The 454-nt window shown below is 46.0% G+C and overlaps 1 protein-coding gene across 1 annotated transcript; it reads right to left on the reverse strand.

The window, feature by feature from the left end:
- Positions 1-152: 152 nt before the first annotated feature.
- On the reverse strand, positions 153-448 carry Tsp_13527 (conserved hypothetical protein). Its single transcript, XM_003366240.1, has 2 exons — positions 373-448; positions 153-332 (listed from the first exon to the last, which is right to left on the reverse strand). Exon 2 carries the CDS (start codon positions 309-311, stop codon positions 153-155), a length of 159 nt encoding a protein of 52 aa, XP_003366288.1. The 5' UTR covers positions 312-332; positions 373-448.
- Between the last annotated feature and the right edge of the window lie 6 nt (positions 449-454).

Consider the following 454-nt stretch of genomic DNA (forward strand, 5'->3'; position numbering starts at 1 on the left):
CTTTATGGAGTGCTGTTCAATTTTTCAACATGATCGTCCTTTTTTGTGCTTAATTGTGCAAAATAATAGATGTATGGGGACGCGCAGTGTGGTGCCGTTGAATAGTCGCACTGTTCTCTCTTTCTCTTCGGGGTTGGAGGAACAATTGTCGATCAGTCGGTTTCGGAGCGTGCACACTGGTACCCGAAAGATGGTGAACTATGCTTGAGCAGAATGAAGCCAGAGGAAACTCTGGTGGAAGTTCGTAGCGGTGTTGACGTGCAAATCACTCGTCTGACTTGAGTGTAGGGGCGAAAGACTAATCGAACCATCTAGTTGCTGGTTCCTTCCGAAGTTTCCCTCAGGATAGCTGGCATTTGTTTGTAACAATTTTATCCGGTAGAGCGAATGATTAGAGGTGTTGGGAACGCAATGTTCTCAGCCTATTCTCAAACTTCGAATGGGTAAGCAAGGC

Source organism: Trichinella spiralis, assembly GCF_000181795.1.
Source record: "Trichinella spiralis strain ISS 195 chromosome Unknown Scfld6315, whole genome shotgun sequence".
NCBI lineage: Eukaryota > Metazoa > Nematoda > Enoplea > Trichinellida > Trichinellidae > Trichinella > Trichinella spiralis.

What these genes read in the sequence shown, in the direction of transcription:
- Tsp_13527 (XM_003366240.1), bottom strand. Translation starts at nt 311, where the DNA reads ATGGTTCGATTAGTCTTTCGCCCCTACACTCAAGTCAGACGAGTGATT.